Source organism: Hyperoodon ampullatus (assembly GCF_949752795.1).
Source record: "Hyperoodon ampullatus genome assembly, chromosome: 1".
Lineage (NCBI taxonomy): Eukaryota > Metazoa > Chordata > Mammalia > Artiodactyla > Ziphiidae > Hyperoodon > Hyperoodon ampullatus.
In genome coordinates, this window is record NC_136914.1 from 206,705,003 (window position 1) to 206,731,112 (window position 26,110).

The following is a 26,110-nucleotide window of genomic DNA, read 5'->3' on the forward strand; positions in this document are numbered from 1 at the left end:
CTGATGTAGCTCCCACTGTCAAACCCAGCTCTGTGTGTGTGTGTCTGAAGGACCAGACGGAGTTTTGTCTAAGCTAGTCTACACTGTCTTTCTTGAGCAAACTCACTTTAACCAGCTGCATTACACATCTACATGTAATTATATGATTTAGTCTAGGTTTGGGGTATATGATGTGTCACGCTCTGAACATGGTGATGGCTTTGCAAGCAAGGGCCTCTGCCATGTCCTTTGAGAGGCCGGCAGAATGAGTTCTGCCTTGAGAAGTCGAAGGAGAGATGCTTTCAGCCAAGCATTCTGATATGAGCAGGGTAGCAGAGGGGCCAGGATGAAGGAAATTTTCCTATTAATAATTCTGCATCCTTTTATCACAAGTACCTTGGAAGGAGGCAAGAAGCGTTACCTAATCCCAGGGAAGCATAGCAGTGGGGAGGAAGAATTTTACTGGCACCGCTCATGCAGCATAACTTTGTTATTTCATGTTTCTGTTTGCATTGCTAGATAAAACTGAACAGCCTTTCCTCACCCTTGCCCCCATACCCTGCAGCCAGAAGACACGCTCAGATAAATTATGTTTGGATCTCCGGGCTGAGTTGGTATTTCATTTTGAGTTGTAAGTCTTAGCCAAGCACATTTGAATTTTATCTCATTATATCCTAGTACAATAAAAACAGAAGTCACTTCACAACAAGCTATAAATGAGTTTGTTCACTGCTGTGGCACACAAAAAACATAAGAAAGCACCAGATGGACAATTTTTGCCCAGAGAACCCCAATTCCTACACTTTAATGACTTGCTTCCTCCCAGTACTCTCCACGCCTCCCACCCAGGACTCAACCTTAGCTCCCTCCCTCCTACCTGGCTGTGCAGCTGCCAGGGTCTGTAGTCCTCCTCAGCACAGCGTCTATCGAAAATGGACTTGTAGTCCACTTTGACCAGCTGCCATTCAGACCGGTGGCTGAAGTGTCCAAACACTCTGCAGAGTTCATGACGATAAAAATAATCACAATAACAGCAATGCTGACAGTTATACATCATTTACTGAATGTTTGCTATGAGGTTAGCACAACGCTAAGCATATTACTTTTTTTTTTTTTTTTTTTTTTTTTTTTGCGGTACGCGGGCCTCTCACTGTTGTGGCCTCTCCCGTTGTGGAGCACAGGCTCCGGACGCGCAGGCTCAGCAGCCATGGCTCACGGGCCCAGCCGCTCTGCGGCACGTGGGATCTTCCCGGACTGGGGCACGAACCCGTGTCCCCTGCATCGGCAGTGGGACTCTCAACCACTGCGCCACCAGGGAAGCCCCAGCATATTACATTTGATATCACATGTCACTTGATCCCCACACACATTTCTGAGGAGGGTTGCTATTATTGGCTCCACTTCACTTGTCGGTAACCTGAGGCTCGACGAATTTTGTTAACATGCAAAAACCAAAGTCAAATCACTAAGAACTGGTAGAGTCAGAACCCAGGGTGTTCGACTTAAAAGCCCACTTTTATATATTGTACAACAAGAATGGTTGACCAAAAAAAAAAAAAAAAAAACAACCAAAAAAAATTGAGAAAAGCCTAGACACTGACTTCTTTGCAGTCCAAGGTTATACCTCTAGGTTCTCTTGCTAAAGTCCATCGTTTCCACGGTTTCCATGCTATTTTACCTTCCCACCAGTCCCAAGGGAAAGTGGGTAGCAAGGCTGAGGAGTTATAACTACTTCCTACTCTGTGCATTCTATTCTCCTTACTCAGAGAGACTCAGCTATTTAATGAAGTGTTTAAATCACCTATTGTCGATATAAATAAAAGCCACAAAGCAGCGTTTTCAATCAACTTTTTAAATCTGTGTTTTGTAAACATAAAAGTTGAATGAAGACAAATGATGGAATAAATTGCTAATCCAGCTATGTTTACCATGGGCAAAATGTAGCTATTAGGCATATTAAATTTTTGTTGCTCTTTTCTCTTGTTAAAAAAAAGGAGTAGGGAGAAAAAATTAGAAAATGTACCAGCTATTCACTTTGATTTAAACATTTTCACTGCTGACAGGATCAACTGCTTTAAAATCTTCCCTCTCTGTTTTTCATGTCCAATTTTCCAGGAGAAGGAAAAATCACAGTTTCATATTTCAAATTCAAAGCTCATGTTTTGAAACCCAGAGGCAGGCAAGCCATTAATCAAGTATTTCACAAATTAATGATCATCACTTTCCAGACAAGAATGAGTATAAATGCAATCTCCCCAAGAACAGACTGTTCTCGTGGTTTCCCTAATATGGCTCACAATTGGGTTAGGTAAAGAGCCAGGGAAAAATAACATCCTTTGTGGGGTTTTCACCAAGCTCTGCGTTCTGCCTTAAAGTGAAAATCATTCTTACATGCCTGTCATTTTCTGTATATCAAGCATGTTTATTATTAAAGTTTTTAATTGATAGCTTTATTTTCTCTTGAAATAATCACTTCTAATTTCCCAAAGCCCGTTCAGTATAGGAAGAAATAGGCTGTACCATTTTGCTGCCAGCCCTCAGTGTGGGTCTCCTAATTTCTAGTAAAGAGCCAGGAGAATGGAGGCCCACATTTATTCTTTCCTCTTTGCTGTGGAATCATGAAGTCAGATGTACTGCCTTTGCTAGCAGTTTCAAACCTGACAGTAGCAACGTGAACAGGCTTATCTAAAAACAACATGTTTCTGGATCTATACTTAGACTAGAAGACATCATAATTTCCACTTACGTCATGATTAGAGTCTCTTCCCCAGGCTCACCCAGAACTCCATCCACAAAAAGTGGAATAGAGGTGAAACTGTATTTGCTCCAAGATCTCCCTTCATCAAAACTTAACCTAATGACAGAAAAAATAAGTCATCGGATCTCAAAAGAAAAATCCTTTCCAAGAAAGGATACTAACAACCAGCAGAGAATACATTTTAGAAGTACCTGGGGCATTGTCTAAGTGAGCCTTCTATATGAATAAGTGTTCTTAATTACATCAGAAGGTAGATATACAGTTAGCCAAGTGATTTGGGACCCAGATGTATTATAGCATCAATAAGGGGAGAGCTGCATGAAATGGGAATGATAATAAGTCTTTGATAGAATTTGTTTTTATTTGGATATTTTATTAGGCCTTAGACCTCAATGTGACCCTCTCCAAAACCCCGTTGCAATTTAGCAGCAAGTCTTACAGGTGATTCTGAGAACAATGGCCGTATGAGACCCACTGAGATGGACTTGAACCAGCCACCTCTACGTGATCAAACCCTTAGTGGTATCCTTCTTACATTGTTACAAATCCTGGTTGACTCATTGAGTAAATTGGTGCAGAAGGACAGACTCTTGAAAGTAAGAGAGAACTCTGCAACTCAGATGGTCACACAGGATGTTTTCCTTTGCTCTGCCTTTCTCTAGGATGTCTTCCCCCAAGCTAAGCCTCTGTTTCTCTTATTTCTGCAACTTTCCCTTTCATCAGCAAAGTAACCCAACAGTGGAGGGAAAATCAAGCCTTTGACTTTGAACAAGCCCGCCTGTGGAGAGAGCCATTTTCAAAAACACAGATGAAAGAGTTTATTGGAAACCCCTCTGGAAGTTAAGCCTTGAATGTCCATCTGTGGAAGACCTACAGGGAGAGTTGCAGAATATCACTGCCCCCAAAAGGAAGCTAAGGAAGTAGGATCAGGAGAAATGAGATCAGAGCAGAAGTGTCATGAACAGCTGAGCTCTGTGCAGAATGCACATAGTGAATGCAAATATTAAACTCCAGGAGATGTTATTTGGGAAAGCTGGTTGCAAGAAATTAAGCTATTCAGAGATTATCCTTGCTAACCATTCTACCCATGACTGTACTGAAAGAATAAGGTACTGGAGGTACCGGCGGGGGGCAGGGGACTGTCACATTTGAAAACCATAATACGGTTCCTCTCTAAAAGGCAGAATCAAGCTCCCTTTCTCTGCCCCTCTCCCTCTCTCTCTCTCCTTTCCTCTTCCTTCTTATTGCGGTAAAGCAAAGGTATAAGTTACATTCTAGCAGACCTTGACAATTTACTACAAGCAAGATCACAGTCTGACAGCCTGACTTAGACTGGTCTTAGCTATGCGGAACCATCAAGGTGCATGACTCATTACCAGAGATGTCGAATCGGGAGAGATGTGTGCTTCATAGCAACCAGGACTCCACCTTGATCCAGATACAAAACACTGTGCTCTTCTTCAAAGATCTGGAAGAGGAAAACCACACAAACAGGGACACACACCCACAGCCACACACACCCAGGGTTCAGAGAATTAGTCTTCATTTGAGGAAAAAAATTCTCTCCATGACAGAACTGGGTTCCCCCAAAGCTGTGAGAAGATGCAAGTTATGAACAATGTTTCCCAAGGTGGGCTCCATGTACCACTGTTGTTACATAAAATGATTTCTTGTTTTCCACAAGAGAAACTTAAATAACTAAGAGTTATGTATTCATATTTATAATCCCATCTTTTTGTGGTAAGTTCTACTGAGTCCCATTTATGATGATGTTGAAATATTGGGTAATTGTCATATTGGATAACATCTTTAGATGGAAGAAACATAAGAGATACTTTATTACAACATTATCATTTTTACAGACGAGAAAAGTAAGGTTTAGAGAGAAGTGGTGACTTGCCTAAGACCATGTAGATGGTAATTGATGGCGCTGGGACTTGCAGCATAACAGTGCCCTTTCTAGATGTAATTATTTCCAAGTTTCCAGGTATTACAGGGGGCAGATGTTCTTGTTCAACTCAACAGTAGTCATAAAGTAGTTGTAGTCATAAAGTCTGATCAAAATGAAATCTATCTTTGGGTATGTCTGTCATTGGGTCTCTCCCCATATGTGGAGAGATGAATCTGAGGTCAAATGGAGACCAGCTGAAAACAATTTCTAAGTCCTCTCCATACAAGATGCGTACTGTTTTCTCACAGTCACACTGGTAGTATAGCCTTGTCTTTGGTTACGCTAAAGACATCATTGTTTCCCCTTTGTTTACTTCTTATACCCAAGATGTTCCCTAGGACTATAGGACAGTCTTCTTTGCTTTGTTTGGGATGTTAGAAGGAAAAAAAAAAGACACCCTGGCTCTCTAACTATTGTCCATAGGAAGCTTAATAGTCCATTATATAGCTCCTATATATCTCCAAGATCCAAAGCCCCGGAGTTTCTTAAGCAAGTTTCTTTCCTGTCCCACTCTTCTCAAAGCATGTGAATTGCAGTGCAGATCTATGAAGCTAGGAAATGGTAACTCGACCATAACGTGGATATCTCTGGCTAAAATTTAAAGCAGAGTGTTCTTGTTGCTGTGTGATTACCTGTGCATTAGATTTCAATTTAAGGTGCTAGTTACCGTATGATAATTAAATGTCAGTGGCTTATTAACACATATTTATTGAAGTGTAACAACCATGCATTAGGCACATATCTTTTTATGACTCCTAAACCTCATTAAGTGCCTGTTTTATAACCTAGAAGTATCTAATTTTCATTCAGAAGAAAGAGGAAGCATTTAAGCTAAACACATTGGTTGAAAGTGATTCCATTTCTACTTCCCCTAACATATGCACCCTGATGGTTATTATTCTGTCTTTTGCCCATGGGCTTTAAACATCTCAGAACACCACCTGGGTAATGGTTATTTCTATATCACTGCATTCCCTTGTATTCTGACTTCAAGGCAAGGGGAATTGATGGAGGCAACCCGGTGTTAGGTATATAATCTCTCTTCCAGGCTTCATGTTCCCTACATAATAAACTCCCCAGAATTTTAGTTTTCATTTCATGGGAAAAATTCAGTCATATCTAACTTGGTTTCATTGTCACTTATAAACTTTCTCACATATACGCTGGGATAAAGGGTCATTTTTATCAAACAAAGAAATCAAATTTCATAAATGTTTGCTAAGCTCAAAACATTTTGAAAGACCTTCATAAAACAAAAAGGAAAAGAAACACATTATAAGCTTTAGGATTTATGTGTGGCTGAATAAGTTCCCAGAATTGAACCAAGCTGGAGAATTTTTATAACATTTAAACTTCAGTAACCGGACCCAGGATACTTTCTTACCTGCCTCCAAGTGTTCCCTGCATCTGAAGAGACAAACATGCTGATGTCGCTGTCTGACAGCTCAGAACCTATGTTACCTGGAGAAAGCACATCACCATCAGTGAAGGGAACTTTTTGCGAAAGCTCCCAATGGGCTATGCTGGCAGTGTGCATTGCCCGAGATGGATTTAGACTGCAAACATGACATCTGAGCAGGGTTTTCCCCATACTTGCCTCAGCGTTAATGGCTTAGGTGCCTTTCAAAAATATTTTTCGCTTGCTCATTAAGTTCCAAGCTCAGATATCTAACTTGTTCAAATAAATACCATTTACAGCAGTGAGCAAACCGGGCAAGCTTCTTACCTGAAGCCACTATGATGCTGGGAGCTGTGTCTCGGCTGGCAATGATCCCTGATGTGTAGGGATTCTCAGAGACCTTAAGGTGAAGGTGTAGTGAGCAATAGGGCTGAGAAGAGGAGAAATGAGGGTCATAAAAGCACATCATTTAAATGTTCGTTTAAAGCTCAGATTCAGAGCACCCGCCATTCATCCAACCATCCCATCTATCCATCTGTCCACAAACCCATCCATTCACCCATCTTTCATTCCACAAATATCTGGTGCCACTAAGTATAAGACAGCTGCAAAGTTGGTGAAGGAGAGAGCACCTTCATTTTAAGTCTCATCTACTGAAATAATTGCCATTTGGCCATTCAACAAACATTTTAGCAGTTTGCCTGTAAAACATGTGGTGTAGCTCATGAAAGAGTTACATTGACTAAAGTTTGGTCTCTGCCACCTAAGGAGTATATAATTTAAGATCCTTCTGTTGATTATCAAAAGAGAATATTTTAATAGCCATGAGATCAGTACAGACAAAAGATGAAATTCTAGAGGATGACGAGCCTATGTCCAACTTTAGATGAAGGGAAGTTTCCAGGAGAAAATGGTGCCTGAGGCAAAGGTGGGTAGGAGATGAACTGCACATGAGATGTTCAGGATAAAGGACATTTCAGGCCTAAGTAAGATCAATAACAAGGAAAAGAAACAGAAGAATTGAGCTGTAATACAATAGATAGTCAGGTAAGACCAATGAGGAGAAATGCTATATGACATTGGAAAGAAAGTTTGGCCAGGCTGGGAGGGCTTTGACGAAGTCACTTGGCATCTCTTAGACATTTGAAACCTTGGTCTCAGTACTACAGAAGAAGCCCTATGACGTGTGAAACTGTCCTGACATCCACCAGACAACTGACATAGCGTCTGTGTCAGGGTATTAACCGACCCAGTGCTATTCGATATAAATGTCATTCTTATAGACAAAATGCACTAGTAATAACAACTTAAATGAAAATTTAAGGGACTTGTTTGTGTGTAAAAATCTCGATCAACTTCTCAGATTAAGACATCAACAGTTTTTAAAAACAGGATAATAAATCTTATACAAATTTCATTTAAAATAGTTCTTGTACTGAGTTGTCAAAAACTACAAGTTTGTGTCTGAACCCACATCTCTTTTCAACTCTCAGGAAGATTATTTTCTAATCTTACTGACTTGAGGTTTTGGAATCACCAATGTATCTCTGTTATTACTTTCATTCGGCTCTGTAAGTCTCAGCCAGCAGGTATTCAGAGCGCTACAGAGATACAATGATTACCCGTATATGGGACACAGTAAATGACAAACTAAAAATGAAACTCAGGAACAAAAGCAGCCAGAGCACCGGTGAAATAAAACAGTGGCTCATAATAGGGTCTTTTCCTCACTGCCAACACAGAGAGTAAACTCTCAAGGAATGATGATCGGGCCTTCCCTGGTGGCACAGTGGTTGGGAGTCCGCCTGCCGATGCAGGGGACACGGGTTCGTGCCCCGGTCTGGGAAGATCCCACGTGCCGCGGAGCGGCTGGGCCCGTGAGCCATGGCCGCTGAGCCTGTGCGTCCGGAGCCTGTGCTCCGCAACGGGAGAGGCCGCGTACCGCCAAAAAAAAAAAAAAAAGAAAAAAAAAAAAGGAATGATGATTCGTAATAAATTATTGGTTTTGCATGAAAATTTCATGTAAAGCTTTCAAAAAAGGAATTTTTACTCTACAATGTTCCATAAGAGCAAGAAGACCACCCCTATAAGAAGAAACAATCAGACCCAAAAACTTGGCTTCCTTTTGTCCAAGAGGAAGACTAGAGTGGGTACTGCATGTTGCAGAGGCCCCAGGGCAGTGCTGACCAACACTCAGGCAGATGCTGAGAAAGGATAAAGCAGAGGTGTCAAACCATTGTTCCATGAAAATTTTCCTGACAACTGCGGCCTGTCAGGATCTCCTCGGATGTACCACAGTTGATTTTACCATACAATCCTGGATCATCTATTTGAGGTATGCACAGTTTTATCCCCCTAAGAGATACACTCTACAAATAAAGAGGAAACATCAAGTACTACTTTGCATCTTCTGTAAAACCTCACATAGAATCTAAAAAAGACAGTCAATAAACGCTTGAAATATCAAGCAACACTTTCAAGTTAGAACATGAAAGACCTTACTTTACTGTTTTACTCAGAACAATGCCAGAAGTACACGGGCTCACGTATAAACCACATCATCAGAATAATGTGAGGATATCCATGGCATTGAAAGCAGTGATCACTACTTGGGGATTATACCTAGACATAGGGGCTTAGTGGAGGGCCTTTTGTACCCCCCCAGCAGAGCAGGACATACCTGGCTCAGGGAGCACCCAGGCTGCAGTCTTGAACCAGTCACTGGCCACGTACTTCATCACCCTGCAGTCTGGAAGATTGTGAACCTAAGTTGCCACCTGACCCAAGGATTATTTGATAGAGGCCACTTGCCATTACAAGAGAAAGAGGGCATTTTCAGTTGGCCATTTCAACACTGCTCTGTTGCTCTGGCTTTCAGAGGCCTGAGATAAATTAATTTGGGAAGAAAAGACACCAGTTCATGCAGTAGCAGCAACATCAGAAATATCTTTTTCGTGGACTTTTTTTCTCCACTCTCACATTTGTAGTACTGGATTGCCCCCAACTGGTACAAGCAAAATATTCTGTGGCTTTTTTTCTCCTTTCTTCCATTTTTTTCAAGGAAGTTATACAGTCCACATCAGTGTTTACAGAAAAACAATGTTAAGTGATTCACATTCACTTTTTTTAACTTAAACTTTTACACTTGAACAGTTTGGGACATTTATCAAAATTAAGTCACCAAAGATTAATACAGGGGTTGTTATAATGGCTATCAGGCCATAGCAAACTCCTGGAAAACACAAGACAAGGCTCTCCAATTCTTAGGGACATTTTTCCCAGGCAGGAGGCACTTTGTCCACCTCTGCCTTCCTGCCTTCTTCTCTCCCATTAGCAAACATATACTGAATATCTTTCCAGAGTTATCTCCAATTCAGTATGAGTTAAAACACAGCTTATCCCAAAGACCTTTCTCTATTTCCCTTGACTTTTCATATTAAAAAAATACAGAACTGTACACTGAAACCACCATGACCTAATAGCTGACCTACCAAGAAGGGAGGGACCAGCATACATGTTTGGAAGCTGCCTGTTGTCCTGACTCATGCATAGTCAAGGGGCATGGAATATCATCAGTTGGTCAATACTAGGAGCAACTAGATCCTTAGTCTTTAATCTTTTCGGGGTCAAGTACAGAGTCTGAGAATCTGATGCAAATTGAGAACTCTTTCCCAAGAAAAAGCACACAACGGAAGCACACACACAGCGTTTTGCATTCAAATTCAGGGAGTTCACAAGCTCTCAAAGCCCATCGTGGACCTCTAGGCTCCAATTACCTTTCTTTTGCCTTATTCTTTTATTTCTTATTTTAACCAGCAAAATCTTCTGGCCATTGCAAGTGTTCAGTAAATGCCTGTTGAATTCAACGGATCCATGAACAAGCTGAGCTGCTGTCTTCCTAGCACTGTGAGTGGCCAGTGGGGAAGTACTAAATGATCCAAGACATTCCCCCTCCATGAAATAAATCAACCTAAAACACTGTTCCGTATTTGAGAGTCAACCAGCTTCTCTCACTTCCTCTTTACCCCTAATATCTGAATTAATAGCCTTTACATCTCATCTTCATGGTACCTTTAACCCGAGGGCTCCTAATCTGAATACTGTACTGAAAAGCCAGCTTAGAGCTTTTCATAAATAAGGCAGCAGGTAGGCTCCCAAAAAGTATTCCCCAAATCCACATCCTACACACACATTTGTGCAGTTTCTGATCCTGACTTGGAGCATGGAATCCATTTGATATTTAGTAAGAGGTCAATGGCAAAGTAGAGGGAGGTCCCTGGGTCAGTTGGCTGGGTATGGGGCATTCAGCACTTCTCCAATTCAGCAGAACATGGAGAGTCACAGCCAGTACAAAGGCGGGGGAAGCAGAGTCAAGAGTCTCCTGAGGTAGCTGGCTGCTTAGCTCCAGTAGGAAACTACTAACTGAATCCACGAAGAAGTCACGGCCTCTCTCCATGAAACACTATGCTTCCCCTCAGGGCCTGAGGATTTGTCACAGGCTCAGCTCACATCTTGCCTCTTGGGAGCCCAAGCCTGAGGTTCTGGAGTCAGGTGGACCATGACCTGTAACACTCCATCTAATTGTACGATGCAGTCTTCAGAGGAAAGAAATCCCAGCTGAACCCTCCAGGCAATCATTCTAAAAGTCCTAAAAATACAGCCTCAAATTACCCTGGATGTCTTATTTCTATAGAATACATTTTACCAGGAACATTCCATTTGGGGCTGCAATTCTGAACTTGTTCCACATTTGTAATAGCCCTGATGGAAAAAAAATCTCTTTTCTAATCACTAGGCTGTGCTTTCAGTGACACTGTCACTTTCCAAGTATTCACAAACCAAAAATCACTTTTTGTCTCCTCTCTGCTACCAGCTCCCAAACCTGAGGAAGGTTTTAACAGTCTGGGTCTCCTGGAGCTCAAAGATTTTCTTTCCTATTGTGTGCCTTGGCAGTTTTATAAAATTATTGTGGTTTCCCCTTCCTTCTTTCATTTTCCTCTCCTCACCCTACTGCTGTTTTCTAAAGCTCAGATTAAAACTACATTCAACAACGGGGTTAATGGGGGAGGAAGGTCAAAAGACTCTTGGGTACCATACATCCATGTCTCATTAATTCATCTTTCCTCAATCTTAACGAGCCTACTGATTTGGTTAACTTTGGGGTCAACTGATGCCCATGAGCTTCAGAAGGTGGATATTATGACAAATCTTTCAGTGTGACTATTAATGGCAAGGAAAGGCTCCCACTAAAGTCCAAATATGAAACTCAAACGTCTATAATCCCTGGCGTGTCTGCTTCAATGACAACACCCTCAACAATAGTTGTGTTGAGCACCTATCATGTGTCAAGTATGATTCTTGAGCTAGTTCTTTGGAATGACGAAAAAGACAGCCACAGTCCCTATGCTCATGGAGCTCACAGTGCGTGGGGGAAGGCGGACAAGCAAGTCACCGAATGCATGTGCTGATTTAAGAGAGTGAGGAAGGTCACGAATAAAAAAGACTAGACCAAGTGCAACTTCAGAGAATGCTCGAGGAAGCTCTCCGAGATGAAGGTAATCAAGCAAGGGTCTGAATGCCAAGAAAAAAACACACTAGGAGAGGGGCATTTTAAGAGATATAACAGCAAATGCAGAGCCTGGGACACAAACGAGGGCGGTGAGCTAATGGTATGGAAAGGTGCGCCCTTCTCCCCCACCGTGGCCTATGTGGAAGGAAGGAAGGAAAGTCTGGAGACCAGGCAGGAGAAACAGACAGGGGCCAGACCGTGTGGAATCTTGCAGGCCATGTTAAGTATCTGAATTTCATTCCACCTGAATTAGAAAGTCATTAGAAGGTTAAGTGTAGGAAGGACATGCTCTGATTTTTAAAGCTCAGGTTGATACCATTTACATAAAATTTTAGAAAAGAGCAATCTAATCTCTCATGAAAGAAAGCAGATCAGAGGTTGTCTAGGGCCAAGGGTGTGGACAGTGCCTGTGAAGAGGCACAAAGCAATGTTTTAGGGTGATGAAAATGTTCTCTCTTGACTATGGTAGTGGTTTCACGGGTCTATATATTTGTCAAGATTTATCAGTGTACTCTTTTTTTGCGGGGGGGGGGCGGTACGCGGGCCTCTCACTGTTGTGGCCTCTCCCGTTGCAGAGCACAGGCTCCAGACGCGCAGGCTCAGCGGCCATGGCTCACGGGCCCAGCCACTCTGCGGCATGTGGGATCTTCCCGAACCGGGGCACGAACCCGTGTCCCCTGCATCGGCAGGCGGACTCTCAACCACTGCACCACCAGGGAAGCCCTATCACTGTACTCTTAAAATGGGTACTTTTTATGTACGCATGTTTCAACTCAGTAAATTTGGATTAAAAAAAGTTTGCATTGGCTGCTATGGAGAGACGAGATTGCCAGGTAGAGACAGGAGGAACAGCCTGTCACTGTAGGGGAAGGGAAGAATGATGGTGGCTTATATTAGGATGGCCCCAGCCGAGATGGGGATGTGAGCTGATACTGCATTTATAATTCAGAGGCACAGCAGCAAGACTTCCTAACGCTGGGCTGGAGGTGGAGCCATGAACACCTCCCAAAGTGCTTTGTGTAAGAGGCATTTCTAATGGTCCATTTATGATGCCAGAGCACCCAGGAAAGCCTCTTTAGGTGATATGGTTAATTCTCTCTTATGGACATTCAATCACCAAAGCACGTGATGGGATGGAGGACCACGTTAAGGCGATGGTGCATCTCATGCATCTTTGGCTAAATATCACATTGCTCCAGTGTGGAACTGCTGAAGGGGGAAGGCGGGCACGTCTTTAAAAGGCTACTGAAGCATGTCTTGCATAGAGTAGGCATTCAGTAAGTGACTGTTACATTTACTTACTCTGCAACTGGATTTGTGTACTTACTCTAACAAATGGCTTTCCCCCACACTCCACCCCCGTAAGTTGCCAGTAATAAGGATAGAAGCTGAGTGGGAGGCTGAATTTCAAACTGCTTCCCCTGATGCGTGGTGACAACTGCGATATCCTCTGCAACTAATAAGGTCAAGCTATGGCTGCTGGCATCTTCTCCACTGGGAGGGTGACCCGCCTACAGCTGTAGGAGATGAACCTGCAAAGTGACTGCTCAGACTTCATGGCACAGAAAGAAGCACGCTGAGTGTGCAAAACATTAAAGCTGGGATTGTATGACGCGTGGGAATGTTGATATAAATCAAGCCCTTCTTACTAAAACTAAGAGGTGTCTCCTCTAGCTTTACAGACTGGTCTCTCCTTTTCAGGCATTTAAACACAACTTTGGAATTGTTTTCTAGAAATTAGCATTTAATGATTCTTTGTTTTACAGTTAATCTCTTCTTCCCCTCCTTCTTCATTCACTCGTAACTATTCACGTGTCAAGTACAGGGCAGGCCCCAGAGCTACTAAGAGGAGTGAGATGTGACCTTATAACCTTTCACTCATTAATCTATTCCCCCTCAGGTAGGCAGCAAACTCCTTGAAGGCAAGACCCACTTTTGATCCCTCTCTTGGATACCATCATATAATCAAATACATAAATACCTTGATCTGATCTACTTATTGCCCAAATGTCAGACAAGTTTTAAAAAGCCATACTTCAAAGCAGGGGTCAACAAACTTTTGTTTTTAAGGGCCAGATAATAAATATCTTATTGGTGGACCGTACAGTTTCTGTCATGACTACTCAAGTCTGCCATTGTAGAGCAAAAGCAGCCATAGACAATATATAAATGAATAAGCATGACTACATTCCAATAAAACTTTATTTAAAGAAACAAGCAGTGGGCCAGATTTGCCCCACAGGCCATGGTTTACCAACACCAACTTTATACAATGACATAAATGAATGGAACATATTATAAAGAGTACTGATTAAGGATTTAAATCAGTGGTTCTTACCCTGGTTTGAGGCATAAATTCCTCTGAAAATATGAATAAACATCTCCACTGGAAAATACACCTACACAATTCTGCATTCAGTTCATCAATTCTACAGCTGAATTTATGTATCATTAGATCCAAAGCAGGTTATTCTCAGAAAAGTAAGGGTACATTTCCCCACCATAGATGGAAACTATCATACTCTCCCTTAAACTACAATATGAGGTCCTCATCAGAAATTGGGCATCAACTGAACATCCTTAAAATGAGCAAGAAACTTACTCATGTTCTCTTATCACTTTGGTCCAATCACAAGAGGCAGAGCTAGGATTCTTTTCCACACGCTGCCTTCACACCCTTCCCTGTCCCCTTCTGTTCATCAGCTGAGCAAGAAGCCCTGGAAACATGTTCCTCTGCTCGTTGAACCTCCATCTCCAGCCCTCACCGTATTGCCCCAATACGAAGACTCACCAGCAAGCAGTGCACAGGGTCTCCCCTTAGGTCCGTGTCCGGGGCCTGCAGCAAATGCCAGTCTCTGCCTTTGTTGTATGTGATGAAAGTCTTCACTTGGTTGTCAATCTTCTTGTTAGCCAAGAACATTCCCTTTATCCCTGCTACCTGGGAAAAATCGACATGGCTGAAAAATACATCAATTTGAGAAGAAATCTATTTGTTTTACTTAAAAAAAAAAAGACTGTCAAATTCAGCTGTGAGCACTTGTCTTGGAGGAAAGAGGGTGAGGGTCATGCTTGTGTATAATGACCCCCTGGGACAGAAGACAACAGACCTGTGCCCCTTGTGGTATGAGGGTCTTAATGCAAATTTGATAGAGGCTTCTTATCTCCCCTAAGGTAGGTTGATAGTAGCTTACTGTTGCCTACAGATAAACTCTGATGCTGTTGGTTCTGTGCTTGACAAATGATAAATAAATACAGGTTACTTTTATTTTAGGCATAGCACTCATAGTCTTAAATACTTTATCTCACTTAATTCTTATAATGGTCCTTTTGGATAAGTCTCACTTACTCTGTTTCACAAATGAGGAAACTAAGGCTCACTCAGGTAAAGTGACTTGCCCAAGGTCACAATGCCTAATGTTATACAGATAGTAAGTGGTGCATCAGAGATTTTAACCCAGAGCTCTGTGGCTTCACAGCCCCTGCCCTTAATGACTAAATCACTGCACTATCTACAGCCTTGGGCAATTAAAAGAGGTCAGTTAAAACTCAGGATCCAATTACTGTTACTTTTCTTTTTCTGTAAAAGATCTATTAAGCTACCAAAATACATTGAGCAAAAGAGAACAGCTTTTAAACTTAAAGAAGCAGTGGTTTCCCTAAATTGTCAAATAATCCCTCCTCCACTTCTATAACACTATTGTTCCTACTATAAACAGTCCTTATTAATTATTTGGCTCTGAAAATATGATTGCCTTCTCTCTTTTATACCTTAGGAAAGAGGTAACAATTGAGAAGTGGCCAAACTGCGCAGTAGCAAATGATTAATTGTGTGCCATGTTTTTCATGCGTTTTAGAACTTAAGAAACATATTTATATACATATTTGACTCTGCTTGAAATTATGACAACCCAGGAAAACTTGAGGGCAGTGAAAAAAGTGTCTGAAATGTGTTGACAAGTGTATTCCAGCACTATGCAAAGGCTATCCTATTTAATGCTCACAAAAGCCAGGAGATATAGTTACCATCAGCCTCATTTGAGGATGAGGGAACGGCAACTTAGATTAAGTGTCTTTCTGCAGCACAGACGGAGTAAGTGAATAAGCTAGCAAGCATATTTGAACAAATTTAACTTAACTCAGCCCCTTTATAATATGAAAATTTTTAAGCAGAAGGATGAAACCATAGTATCAGTCCCTGTCACATATGAACCACTATACCTAGTACTTTATGTGTAAAACCTCCAATATTCACTATAAACCTGCATAACAGCTATTATCCCGATTCTATAGATGAGGAAACCAAGGCATAAGGAAAATTTAATTGCTTAAGATAACAGAGAGTTAGGGTTCACACCCAGATCTGTTGGACTTCCAACATTCTTTCAACAAATACAGCTCTGACTGTCAATTCAAAGAGGCTGGGCTTCGATCAATAGAACATACACGTTTTGCCTTTGCTTTTGACACAGTCAAACCTCATTAGTTTGTACCTGCTGTTTTGGCATCTGGGATCATTTAGAGTTGAGCCAACTTTGTACTCCTTTGGAACAACAAATCTGTTAAGCAAATAAATGGTATAAACGAGTTTCTGGGCGGAATACTGTGAACTACTTAGGAAAACAAGCCTCATTTGGGGCCAGTAACAGTAGCCAGAACACTTTCTTATGCATGGTGGATCCCCCATGAATGTGGAAGATGTAAACTTCCAGAAGTACTCTACCTCCTAATAATGATATGTTAATTACAAATAATATTTACCGATAGTTATTCACTATTTCGGCTCCATAAGGACTACCTACCAGGGAAGCTCACGTTGGTTTCACATATGTTCAAGAGGATGTTACATATTTAAATGACTAAACTGCCAATTCTTTAAAGATTCAATTTCATAAATCAGAATTTTCCTGCAGTCATACCTGTCTTCCCTCCACAGCAGTCCCAAACAAGAGAAATGACACTGTCATAACCATGCAGCACTCTAGAAGTTTACAAGACGTAGAGAATGGATAAAAATATAACCCATCCCGGTAGTTCCCGTCCCCATTTCCCTCCCTGCCCTGTCTCTCTTTTGGCCCAGGTGTCAGAGCAGGGCTGTGTGTGTTTAGGAGCTGGTGCATTTGGGACTTCCCTGGTGGCACAGTGGTTAAGAATCTGCCTGCCAATGCAGGGAACACGGGTTCGATCCCTGGTCCGGGAAGATCCCACAAGCTACGAAGCAACTAAGCCCATGTGCCACAACTACTGAGCCTGCGCTCTAGAGCCTACGAGCCACAACCACTGAGCCCTCATGCCACAACTAGTGAAGCCCGCGTGCCGCAACTACTGAAGCCTGCGTGCCTACAGCCTGTGCTCCACAGCAAGAGGAGCCACCGCAGTGAGAAAACTGTGCACTGCAACAAAGAGTAGCACCCGCTTGCTGCAACTAGAGAAAGCCCACACGCAGCAATGAAGACCCAACGCAACCAAAAATAAATAAATAAATAAATAAATAAATAAATAAATTTATTTTTTTAAAAAAAGGAAGCTGGTGCATTTGATCTGCAGAAGAGGTGAATGTATTGGCCCCTGACTGCATGGCATTATCAAATGCCGCTCGAGCAGACAGCCTGTGCTTTGTAATTCATCTCTGGCATCCAGGGCTTCAGGTTTATCTTGAGGAATAGAAACTTGGCAAAGCTGAGGGAATGTGTCACAATAGGGTACAGAGCTAGAGAGTGTCTTCTTATTTTCCTCTTGTTGCCAAGGCACTTAGCCTGTGAAAATCCCATTTGAGGTGTCTATCTATCTATTACTTATTTGTTTTGGCTTCTTTGGCCTGGTCTGCAAAGATGGTCACCCCTGCCTGCTCTTAGGGTTTTGTGCCATTCAAGATTCCTTTCCCCTGAGCCTGAGAAGTCTATCTGTCTATGTGTCTCGGTGCTTGCCTATTGTGAGGTCTCATCACATGTCTCTAGAACCTCTACCCTCTTACTGTAGAACTTTGGATACCAAGGGAGCAGTATTAGTGCCCAAAATGTGGAATGTGTGTGTGTGTGTGTACTTGTGTGTACATGTATGCATATGTGTATTAATGTGTGTGTGTAAGGTCTGGGCTTCTGCTGAGGATGAGGGACATGTTTCTGTTGCCCGACAACCTCCCTCTGCATCGACAGCATGCAGACTGGGGTGGGACCGTGGTGGGATGGGGCAGGGGGTGGGAGGAAAACTACTATTCCTACTGGAAGACATGCCTTCACATAGACACAGAGTTCCAAGGAACATATTCCTATGAGGATGATACATCTCACCGTTGGGAATTTGTCTCCCTTCAGGGAAAGAGCTGTTATTAGCTTTTCTACCTTTCTGAATTCTGCACAAAGATGCTGAGTGCGTTGAGAAGCCACTTTTCTTCCTTTGCCTCTCATACGGGGGAATTTGATACCAGAAGTTTCAAAGGTATTAGTAATTATTTCTTATTCTCTAATATCATATAAGCCAAAATAACATTTTGATTAGATTTTTAAATATGAAGTGTTACAGCTCAAACCTCAAGCCAACACAAAGTACAACAGTACACTGACCATTCCCCAGGGTGACAGCCTCAAAATGCTACCTTCCCTTCTCTCCTCTTACTTTCTTTGATCATGTTTCCCACTCTCGTAGACAGCATCTGAACAAGCCTCTCCCTACCTATCCTTCAAGGCCCAGCTCAGTAAGCCTTTCTCCAGAAACCAGGACCTCTTTTTTGTTGTTGTTGTTGTTGTTGTACGTGGGCCTCTCACTGTTGTGGCCTCTCCTGTTGCGGAGCACAGGCTCTGGATGCGTAGGCTCAGCGGCCATGGCTCATGGGCCCAGCCGCTCTGCGGCATGTGGGATCTTCCTGGACCAGGGCACGAACCCGTGTCCCCTGCATTGGCAGGCGGACTCCCAACCATTGCGCCACCAGGGAAGCCCCAGGACCTCTTTTTCATCCTGACTGTCCCCAGCTCTTCTTCTCTGTCCTCTAATTTGTATAGACGGTACCTACATCTTTGCTCTCAACAACCAGGTATCTGTTCTCAAGGGCATCAGTCTTCCTGGAAACGTCTCTTGTACTCCTAACACTCCTTACCACATGTTAATTCTTCATAGATTCTCTCGTCATCTCTCACATCGCTGTCTCCCACTTGAGTATAACTTTTGTTTTATCATTCAATCCACCATATTCCCTCATTAAAATTAATAACTGAAAAGTCACTTTGTACAAGAAGTCCTTTTTTTTCGTTTTTAATGAAATAGGTAGAATTCTGCATTAGAAGACCGAACAACATTAACAGTGCCCCAAACGTATTGAGTATTTAAGAAATGTCAGACACTACATGAAAGGCTTTGCAAGCCTAAGCACATGAATCTAAGTCCTCATTTCACACATGCAAGAACCAAAGTCTGGGTGGCGTCAGTCACTTGCCTAAGGTCACTCCCTGGAGAACCTTAGCAATGGACTCCACACCCGTCTGTCTATCTCAGAGCCCAGGCACTTAACCCTTTGGCAGTACTACTTCTTCAAACTTCTTTCTCACCCTAGAGCTTCCTGAGAGAAATATCATATATGGACATTATAGGAAGTTGCCTTTCACTCATTCTTTAGTACATGTACTCAATAGTTGTTCAATTAATATTTTTTGAATATCTATCACTTATCATGCATTCTAAGCACTGGAAATATAGCACCTAGAATGTCTAAGTAACTTTACAGTCATGCAGCAGGGTTGTTTTTTTTAAGAGTTAGAATGTGCTAGGTGCTGAGACTTGGATTTCTTTGGTGATTTAAAGAATGAACCCCAGATATCTTCTTTGTTTTTTAATATTCACCTCTAGAGGGTACTCTCCAGTCCTGATCTTTCATATGTTCTGCACAGAGGCTAAGTTGGGAAGATCTTACACAGGAGTTTTTGCTTATTTCTGCCTCCGATGCTGATTGGGAGTGATTCCTCCCACCCTCTCTGTCTCAGATTACATATCTGAAGTGTCAAAATTTGAAGAGAATAAAAATATGAATCAACAACAATGGCAAGAAAGAGAACATATTCATCACCATGATTTATTTGGGCTTTGGAGATAGGATATTTTTCTGTTCTAAAGAGAGGATCCCAGCCAGGAGAGAAACATACTCATCAGGGGTCTGGGGTGCCTCTGAGATCAGGGAACCCATTGCCAAAAATGTCTAAGTGTTCTTTCCTTCCCTGGGGCCTTGGTCAGGCAGCATCACCTACCCAGGGAAAGAGTAGCCTTAAATAATTAGATGGTATATTCTATGTCCTGTAATAATTATGTCCTGGATGGGAGACCATTTTTCCTCCCTATCTCTTATGCTGGATTGTAAGAGGTAGTCTTTTCCCAAGAATCAAGGTGTAAGCTACATCATCAGAACTATGGAGCTTTCTCGTTTAAAGAGAAGGTATTCATAACGTACAGAAGACGCTATGTGTGTAACAGAACATGCATCAGTCATGGTTGCGTCTTTCATGCAGCTCCCTGTGCCTCACTCCTACATTCTGTGCATTCTGAGTTTGTCAGCCAGGTGACTTCATTCCCAACACAACCCTTTTGCTTGGTTGGGGTGAACTGTCATTGTCCATTAAGCCAAAGGGCTCTTCATCATCATTAATTGATACCTCTTTCCCAGAGGAGGGAGGATATTGTCCAAAGCTGTCAGACCCACTCTCATCACCCACACCAGAGGAATACACTAAGAATCACACATCTCAGACACTCTCATCACACCTCTTTTGCTCTGGCCACCATCAGGCATGCTGTCTTCTGTGACCCATCCCACATGGTGCCACTGGAGAATTTATGCTATTCAGGAATGACAGAATTTTAGGACACTTATTTCTAGGATTCTCTTGCACAAATATATCCACCAGACAAAATTGGGAGCCACAGGATAACACAGCCTGAATTCACCTATAACTGCAGGCTCAGGACTTGGTTCAGAAGATGGCGAAGAGGTCCACAGCAATCATCTGCTGATTCTTTTTATGCTGGCTTTTCCTCAGACCATTTTCTTCTTCCTGTCTGGTTTCCTCTATAGCTAGGTCAAGTCTAATACTATATATCCTGCTCTTTAGTGTGCTTCTACCTTACGGTTATTACTCGGCCAAAATCAAATACAAGCCTAAATACTGATCTTTCTGGACACACGTAATAGTTTCTAGCTAAGAGTTTGCATATTAGGGTTCAGATCCGAATTCTGCCACTTATTAGCTTTGTAAGCTTATAAAAATGATTGCATTCTCTCTGACTCCATTTTCCTATAAATGGGCGTGATGATTATAGTCCCTGTGTCATAAAGTGAACATATAGACTGAATGAGATAATTATGAAAGGTTCTTTATAAAGTGCCTGGCACATAATGGTACCCCAGATATCATCTACTTAGTATGATCTTGCATCAACAAAAATCACTCTCTAGTAATTTTTTCTCTGTAGCGTACTTTCCTGGCTCGCGTGTCTCGACTCTTTTGAATGGGGTCCATGGCCAATGGTCAACTCACACTGAGGGGAAATTCTGGTATTTCAATAACTAAATCATGTAAGATGGGCCCCCAACACTTTGTCCCCAACATTTCCCTACCTCATCACATAGACACATATAGTTCTAACGTAGAGAGAACCACATCTGTCGTAAGGTTGCAAGGAGTGAGTGAATAAAATGATTGATTTGAATGAGAACTGTGTCTCCCCCTGCATTTCCCACAAAGACTCACCAACAATACACATGCTCGATACACAGACTCATACAGTCATACATTACACAGCTCGCCTATGCTAACATAGTATAAAGAGCACATAAGAAGAGCAGGCAATTGGCATGTACAAGCAAAGGATGCATGCCATCCTCCCCAGTCACCCCCATATGTGAGCAGATGTGTACTCTATGTATACACTGTCACCCTCACCTTGCATATTGCTCATCTCTCCTCCTTATTAATTCATCTATGGATTTTCTTACTTTTCATTTATCTCTAACCACTCATTATTCATTGCAATTCTACTGGGAAATTCAGGCTGGATGGCTTTCAGCTTCCTGCTAGGCAGAACAATCAGATTTAAGGAACATTTGTGCCAGGTTCTGTGTCAGCCAATATTCTCTCTACCTAGGTAATCAGCAGATATGGCACTGCCATTCTGATCACATCCATTTCAATTCAAGTTGCTGTGAACTGCCAGGCTAATAAAACAAAGACTCTTCTTCCCCGGCCCCAGGATGCAGGACACCTTTACATAATGTAGTTACACCACTGTTCAAAGTGATGATAATAAGAGCCAGCAGTTTCCCAACAGATAGTCAACCGCAAGAGACACACAAAGGGAAAACATAAAGATTACCAAAAAATGGTTTGTCGTGTCCAGAGGTCATTCTATTTCCTCTTCTCACTCCCTACCTGTTAGTTATTTTTGATTTCAGAAAACCATTCACGAAAACAGTTGCAAATAACAGGAAATGACAAAGTCATTCTTGTTCAAATTTGTCATCTTTTCCATAATCAAGGGACTAATTAAAATGGTCTCTATTTTTGCAGAAAAAAAAATTATCCAGAGAAATTATTCCACATTGACTTGAAAAGAGGGGAGAAGATAATCAGGAAGGAAAAATGTAACCTGAAAATCAAATGTTTTCAGGAGAGCAAGGACAGAGCCGAGACCAGGGAAGCAAACTGGGTGATTAATGTGGGACAGCTGATTAGACTTCACACGCTCAGAGCAAGATATTTCCACTGTAAATGCTGGATCAAGGCAAGAAATCATATGGCTTACCCTTCCCCCTCCCCATATCCTCAAGTCCATTCTCAAGTAGGTCTGTGACAAAGCAAGAGAGAGGCATGGACATATATACACTACCAAACGTAAGGTAGATAGCTAGTGGCAAGCAGCCGCATAGTACAGGGAGATCAGCTCAGTGCTTTGTGACATCCTGGAGGGGTGGGATAGGGAGGGTGGGAGGGAGGGAGACGCAAGAGGGAAGGGATATGGGAACAGATGTATATGTATAACTGATTCACTTTGTTATAAAGCAGAAACTAATAAAAAAAAACATATGGTATTTCAAAAAACACGCTTAAAGTTTAAATGTTTATAACACATTTACAAAAGAGGAAAGAAATGTTGAAATTTACATTTGTTTATAAGAAGACAGCTTTGGTGATAAAGGATGTCATACGGCCCTGCTAATTACAATATGGAAAGAAGCAGTGATCCAAAATGGTGGAAATACTTTGGACATTTAAACAATGTGGGCAGATTTTAAGACCAGAACATTGTTCTGGGGCTTAAACTCATTGGAACATAATATCAATTATACTATCTATAATTTGTTGAGTATTGTATTTCAGGCACTGTTCATGGTACTTTAAGAAGATTAGCTTATTTCATCTTCAGAGAAATCCTATCAAGGAGGTACCATGTTTATCCCCTTATTTTAAGCAAGAAAACTGAGGCTCAGAAGTTGTTGGATTTATCTCAAGAATATATACACGTGGTGTGGCCAGGATTAAACCCAGCCAGCCTGACTCTAAAATTTACACCCTAAATCAGAATTTTACCCTACATGAATTTGAAGGTAAATCACCAGAATATGTAAGTGTTTTCCAGAATACATGTTCAGTTTGAGGCTGAGATATATGATACTATATTTATCTGGAACATGGGCAGGAAATGAAGTGGAAGAAACTCGTGAATGTATAAAAAATTTGCAGGGTATTTTTCTAAATATATACACAAAAACTACATCCTATGCTAGTCTACCATAATTTCCATCACAAATACTTGAGCTCCGAAATGGGCATACAGTTTGTTAACATGCCTTTATACACACAGAGAAGTTTAGATACTAGAAGAAAATTCCCAAGAACTCCTAAAGATGAAGGTATATAGATAGCATTAAAAGGAATTCTAATAATAGGTTTAAATTTCTTAAGTGAAATTGGTTTTTTTCTTTGACATACTGGATATGATTCCCTTTCTTCTCATTACACAAACAACCTCTACTCTCTGAACTTATCCTTCACCAAATGATGACATCATTATGACTGAACATATTTGAATAAGTTTTATAATTCTTTTTCAGATAGAATATAAGTGTATGATTGCACTTCCCAAATTCTGAATATGTTTCATAATGGCTCATTATATCCCATTATAAATCCTTCATAGCACAAGACTGACAAATGGCTAAAATCCATCCCCAAATAGCAGCTTTCTTTTCACCTGACTGTGCTTTAAATGGCCATTAAAGTGTTGGTGTTTGTCTTAAAAGCTAACTGATCCAACATATGATTTTATTTTGAAGCTGGTCATTCTGAGAAACAAAGGGTCAGAGTTCCCTTAGGGAAATCTGGTAAACTCTGCTTTTTGTTTCTCCTCCTCACCCCTCTTTAGGAAAAGAAAGACGTATTGATCTTATCTCATGCATTGGCCCTCTGAGAGGATGGCAATTAGCTAATAGAGGTTATGCAGTCAGAAAGGTCGTCAAGTACAAGGGAGTGTCTTTTGTTTTTTTCAATATTTAGCTATAATCATTTTTTTAAAAATTTGATTTTAAATAGATCTTTTTTTTTTTTTGCGGTATGCGGGCCTCTCACTGTTGTGGCCTCTCTCATTGCGGAGCACAGGCTCTGGACGCGCAGGCTCAGCGGCCATGGCTCACGGGCCCAGCCGCTCCGCGGCATGTGGGATCTTCCTGGACCGGGGCACGAACCCGTGTCTCCTGCATCGGCAGGTGGACTCTCAACCACTGCGCCACCAGGGAAGCCCCAAAATTTGATTTTATATTGGAGTATAGTTGATTAACAATGTTATGTTAATTTCAGGTGTACAGCAAAGTGATTCAGTTATACACATAAGAGGGATAGATTGGGAGTTTGGGACTGACATATGCAAACTGCTGTCTTTAAAATGGATAACCAACGAGGATCTACTGTATAGCACAGGGAACTCTCTCAGCATTCTGTAATGACCTAAATGGGAAAAGAATTTGACAAGGGAGTGCCTTCTGATGCAATGCAAAGACATCCTCTTAGTTCTTTCTTCAGAGAGATGTAAGGGAGCACTGCCATCGCCTCTTTGCTCCACCCCTGACACCCTATTAGCCCCTCAAGACTATTTTCAAATTTCACACTCGGCTCACTCTTATTCAAACCCTTTAATTGTGTGACTGCTTCCCTAGACACTTTCCAAGCTCTCTGGGGCTTCATGGCCTGTGGACTTGGTCAACAAAGAATCCCTCCCATTCTCTAGTAGGTCTGTGTCTTTATTCCCGTCTTACCCCTAGGTTCAGGACCTTTTTTTTTTTTTTTTCTTTTTTTTTTCTTAGATTCCATATATATATGTGTTAGCATACGGTATTTGTTTTATGGGGAGGGGGAAAGGTAAGCTGGGACAAAGTGAGAGAGTGGCATGGACATATATACACTACCAAATGTAAAACCAATAGCTAGTGGGAAGCAGCCACATAGCACAGGGAGATCAGCTCGGTGTTTTGTGACCACCTAGAGGGTGGGATACGGAGGGTGGGAGGGAGGGAGATGCAAGAGGGAAGAGATATGGGGATATATGTATATGTATAACTGATTCACTTTGTTATAAAGCAGAAACTAACACACCATTGTAAAGCAATTATACTCCAATAAAGATGTTAAGAAAATAAAAAATTAAAAAAAAAATAAATAAAATAAAATAAAGAATCCCTCCCAGAGCTGTTTTGTGGATTGCAAATTAATCAATAAAAATGTTCTGCAACCCCACCTCCCTCTCCCAAATGGAATGAGGCCACATAAGGAACTAGTTATTAAAATGATCGAGGGAACGGCCAACTTGGGGACTTCAACTGCCAGTCCCAGCACTGCAGTGGCTCAAGACCACACGTGCCTTGTGACATACCTCATAGAGGTCGATCATGACGTTGCCCTCAGGGCCTGTGCTGCTCTGGACATTCTCCAAGGCCAGAGTGAAGTAGACACCACGGGTGTCTGAGATGTAGAGGTTGTATGTGTCGTTTTGGTTCCATTCTTGGACCGCTGCGAACACTTGGTTCTCATCAGTGCTGATGACATGCATGTCCTGAGGAAAGACGCAGGGAAGGAAACAGGAAGAAGAGTTTTATAAGTGCACCTGGCACGCGTCCACAGAGTGGAATGCGATGAAGGATACCAGAATAGGCTCATAGGTGCTGTGAGGCAGGACAGAGATTTTCCTACAGCATATTTGTGACATAGTAGTTAAGTGTTGGTCACATATTTCCTTTGTCATTTATGAGGTTAGGCAGTAAGGTCATCAGAAAATAGGACAGGGAGATGCTTGGTAGCTCAGTTACAATTTAACTACCTCATTAGATAATTTGAAGGATAATTTCTCAAATATGTATGAGTTTGGAGAATCAGGCATCCTGATAACTTTGCCAAGCACAAACATAGTACATGTTCAAAAGGCATATAT

General features: G+C 41.7%; 1 protein-coding gene across 4 annotated transcripts in view; it reads right to left on the reverse strand.

The window, feature by feature from the left end:
* Positions 1-26,110, reverse strand: part of SORCS1 (sortilin related VPS10 domain containing receptor 1) — a gene marked incomplete at both ends in the record, with an annotated part of 574,332 nt that overhangs the window by 105,532 nt on the left and 442,690 nt on the right. For all 4 annotated transcript variants that reach the window (XM_079705434.1, XM_079705435.1, XM_079705437.1 and 1 more), the window contains 7 exons: positions 857-974; positions 2,726-2,833; positions 4,114-4,205; positions 6,073-6,149; positions 6,415-6,517; positions 14,448-14,594; positions 25,556-25,735. In XM_079705434.1, the coding sequence (XP_079561560.1) occupies positions 857-974; positions 2,726-2,833; positions 4,114-4,205; positions 6,073-6,149; positions 6,415-6,517; positions 14,448-14,594; positions 25,556-25,735 (825 nt within the window). The remainder of the gene's footprint in view (positions 1-856; positions 975-2,725; positions 2,834-4,113; positions 4,206-6,072; positions 6,150-6,414; positions 6,518-14,447; positions 14,595-25,555; positions 25,736-26,110) is intronic.